This window comes from Bradysia coprophila, unplaced genomic scaffold (assembly GCF_014529535.1).
Source record: "Bradysia coprophila strain Holo2 unplaced genomic scaffold, BU_Bcop_v1 contig_324, whole genome shotgun sequence".
Lineage (NCBI taxonomy): Eukaryota > Metazoa > Arthropoda > Insecta > Diptera > Sciaridae > Bradysia > Bradysia coprophila.
Window position 1 is genome coordinate 192,764 of NW_023503584.1, and position 3,914 is coordinate 196,677.

The 3,914-nt window shown below is 41.1% G+C and overlaps 2 protein-coding genes across 2 annotated transcripts; one reads left to right on the plus strand and one right to left on the minus strand.

The window, feature by feature from the left end:
- Positions 1–577: 577 nt before the first annotated feature.
- Positions 578–2,876, plus strand: LOC119079276 (nedd8-activating enzyme E1 catalytic subunit). The gene is made up of 6 exons (XM_037187060.1): positions 578–1,066; positions 1,126–1,286; positions 1,344–1,512; positions 1,572–1,815; positions 1,890–2,115; positions 2,507–2,876. Exons 1-6 carry the CDS (start codon positions 738–740, stop codon positions 2,713–2,715), a joined length of 1,338 nt encoding a protein of 445 aa, XP_037042955.1. The 5' UTR covers positions 578–737; the 3' UTR covers positions 2,716–2,876.
- Positions 2,755–3,808, minus strand: LOC119079278 (charged multivesicular body protein 5). The gene is made up of 2 exons (XM_037187064.1): positions 3,622–3,808; positions 2,755–3,505 (listed from the first exon to the last, which is right to left on the minus strand). Exons 1-2 carry the CDS (start codon positions 3,688–3,690, stop codon positions 2,897–2,899), a joined length of 678 nt encoding a protein of 225 aa, XP_037042959.1. The 5' UTR covers positions 3,691–3,808; the 3' UTR covers positions 2,755–2,896.
- Between the last annotated feature and the right edge of the window lie 106 nt (positions 3,809–3,914).

Consider the following 3,914-nt stretch of genomic DNA (forward strand, 5'->3'; position numbering starts at 1 on the left):
CTAGAATAATAGTATATTACCACATAAATTGGTCATGAGCATCATTATCTCATGTTATACTTGTTAGAGCGGAATCCAAACAAAGTTCTTCTATATTAACCTGATTTACAGAGCATTTGACGTAGGAACTTTATTAAATAACAAAATAAAAAATTCCAAGAATTCCCAAAAATTCCAAAAAAAATCCTTAAAAATTCCTACAGTGAACGACATCTCAAATGTCTCAGAATTCTCAGAAAAATTTGACAGTGAGACATTTGAGATGTCGTTCACTGTAAAATTCCATAAATTCCTAAAAAATTCCTAAAATTCCTTAAATTTCTGAAAAATTCCAAAAATTCATAAAATTCCAAAAACACATTCTCAAAAATAGGCCCTGATTCAAATCACTACGGCAATAAATACAAAGAACTGAAAGACTTAAGCTATAGAATCGCGTCACTTCGTTTAAAAAGAAGCACTCATCCGTTTAGTCTCGATTTACTTGACAGCTGTCAAAGTAAATTAGTTGCCAACTCTCAAGTATAACTCTATGGCATCGATTCTCGTCGAGTAACAAATTTAGCTAATCCTCTTACAAAATAATGTCTGTCGGGTGCAATAAAAAATGGCATTCTGTCATATTGAGTGAGCCGCCGCTCTGCATTTACAAAATCATACTGCCAGTTATTTGAGTTTTTTTTGTGCAACTTTGTTCTCTACGATCTTCTGCTCATTAAAAATAATCCTGAAACGAAATGGATTCGCAACAATCCGATCATCTGTCCAAGCGATGGATTCACATCAGACGTATTCTCGAACGTTCCGGTCCGTTTTGTAGTCCAGGTTTCTCGGCATCACCGGATAATCTGGAATTTATTATGAAAACTTGCAAAATACTCGTTATCGGTGCTGGCGGTCTGGGCTGTGAATTGTTGAAGGATCTGGCATATTTGGGATTTCGTGACATTCATGTCATTGACATGGACACGATTGATTTGTCGAATTTGAATCGACAGTTTTTGTTCCGTCGCAAAGATATCGGTAGCTCGAAGGCTGAATGTGCAGCTGAATTTATAAACAAAAGGTTCGGGCTGCCGATGTGCTGTTGCAATTTTGTAAATTTAATCGGAAAACCTTTTTCAGAGTTCCTGGTTGCAACGTGCAACCGCATTTCAGTAAAATTCAAGACTTCGACGAAACGTTCTATCGCCAGTTTCACATTATTGTTTGTGGACTGGATTCAGTTGTGGCTCGCCGCTGGATAAATGGAATGGTTCTGTCTTTACTCAATTTCGAAGACGACGGTTGGTTTAAGAACACTTTTTCGGTGACATATTATCAGTAAGGATTTCCACTTGTAGGCTCTGTGGACCAAGCATCCGTCGTTCCGATTATCGATGGTGGAACCGAGGGATTCAAAGGAAATGCTCGCGTCATTCTTCCCGGTATCACCGCATGCATTGAATGCAATTTAGATTTGTATCCACCGCAAGTGACATATCCACTTTGCACCATTGCCACTACACCTAGGTAACGCCTAACAGTGCTACGACTGTACTGAATAATTACGATACAATCTCCTCTTCTAGATTACCGGAACATTGCATCGAATACGTAAAAGTGATTCAATGGGAAAAGGAGAACCCTTTTGGTGTCAGCTTAGATGGAGATGATCCACAACATTTGTCGTGGGTTTATGAAAAGGCCCAGGATCGGGCCAATCAGTTCCATATTATTGGTCTCACCTATCGTCTTGTTCAAGGAGTTCTGAAGAATATCATTCCAGCTGTCGCTAGTACTAATGCAGTTATCGCATCCGTCTGTGCCACAGAGGTACTGTTTAACTTGTCCTATAACAGCAACGTCGGCCCATTGAGAGATTGTAATTTCGATCCAACTGTTTCAAGGTCTTTAAAATCGCAACAGCATGCTACGAATCTCTGAACAATTACATGGTTTTCAACGATGTCGAAGGCATTTACACGTACAATTTCGAAGCGGAACGGAAACAGGATTGTCTGGCATGCTCGAATGTACCGAGACCAGTCACCATTGACGATCCGACTGCAATGACCTTGGAAAATTTGATCTCATTTCTGTGCGAAAGTGCCGAGTTCCAGATGAAGAATCCCGGTAAGTGATTAGCGATATCCGATGTTTAGTGACGGTCAGAGAGTGTGAGGGACCATTATGTGGAGTTAGATATTCCGTCACAGCTTCAAGTATGGATCGATCGGGGAGTAGAGTGGTATGAAGTGGTTAATAATCACCCGACCCCATCAGAGATGAGTCGGTTATCCGAAATACCGAGATTTTCGGTTCAGTCTGCACCTCTGTAACTCTCGGTTCGGTACAGACCGAACCGAAAATCTCGGTATTTCGGATAACCGACTCATCTCAGGACCCCATAGATTCTATGATTTCTGAGGAAGTAGTGATTTCTCATGAAGTTGAAATAACTACTCGCCCACGTAGAGATTTATCACGGTCAAAACACTCATACCAATGCAATGGTTTATTTCAGGCTTGACAGCGAACATCAACGGGAAAAACAAGACCCTGTACATGTCCACTGTGAAGAGTATCGAAGAACGAACCAGATCAAATCTAACACTGTCGCTCGTCGAATTGGGCTTGGTCGACGGCCAGGAGCTGATGGTGGCCGACCAGACCACACCGAACACAATTATCATAAAACTTAAGTTTGCCGTCCAGGAAGTGGAAATGAATTGAATGATTTCCGTCTCCGAGTCAAAATGAAAATCCGGTTTTGGTTTTATTGCAGTGCAACGATGAATTTAAATACAAAAAAAACGAAAATAAAATTTCTTACAAAGAAGCAGCTGTGACTATTAACATCATAATTGAAGGCAATAAATGTGTGCTAGTCGCATCGATCACTTTTAGTTTATTCTTAAGACGTCTTAACGGAAGCTGGAATCTGTGGCAAACCGAACTCGTCGACCAAAATTCCATCCTTATTTCGGACACTGTCGGCACCTGGCTCCTTATCAGGTATCGCTGGTGCTTTGACAACATCATCCAAGTAGCTCGCATCATCGTCCAACGCGATTTCATCACCCAATGCATCCAATTCAGCTGCTAATTCGTCGTCGTCAATTTCGGGCATATTATAACTTCTGCCCAATGCTTCCTGTACTTCATCGGCCTGCTCCAGCATATCAGCCATATCGTCCTGTATATCCTCGATTTGATCGATGTTGATCTTCTTGAATTCCTTTTTCATTGAAGTCATGCCATCTTTCATGGCCGCAACCGTTGCTTGCGTATCCTTCAAGCTTTGTGCCGCGAAATTGGCCTGTTCCATGTTGAACGATTGATTGCGCAGACTTTCCACTTGATTTTCGTATTGTTTCTTCTGCTTCAGGACACGCAACGCTTTCGCCTTGACCATATTCTTGGACGGACCTTCACGCATCTTGGCCATTTGTTCCTTATATTTACGGAGCTCATTATCTAGTTTTGCAATTTTCTGTTCAATGCCCTCGGCACGGGTGTCCACCTAGACGAAACATCGGAGAACAAAAATATTTGTAATTTTTCTGAAGTATTTACAAACAACAAATGGCTGGGTGGAGGTGGGTGGATGTTGAATTCTACATTGAAACAGCTACTTACCCCTGCGATACAGTCGTTTATCGATGGGCCAGGTGTTTTAGGCTTTGCCTTGCCAAAAAGTCGATTCATTTTGGTTGAGTGTGAACTAGTTTGTTTGTTTGAACGGCTTAGATATCTCTAACAAAAACTTGAAAATTTGTCGAGCGATGACTAATTTTTTGCGTTTTATTGTAAATGTCAAAATATGCATAAAATGGACAGGGAGCGGCGTTGGAGTGTGTTGGGAGCGGCCAAACGAATTCAGCAAAAGTCAGACTAACCAGACTATCCATGTCATTCATTCAACTGATTCA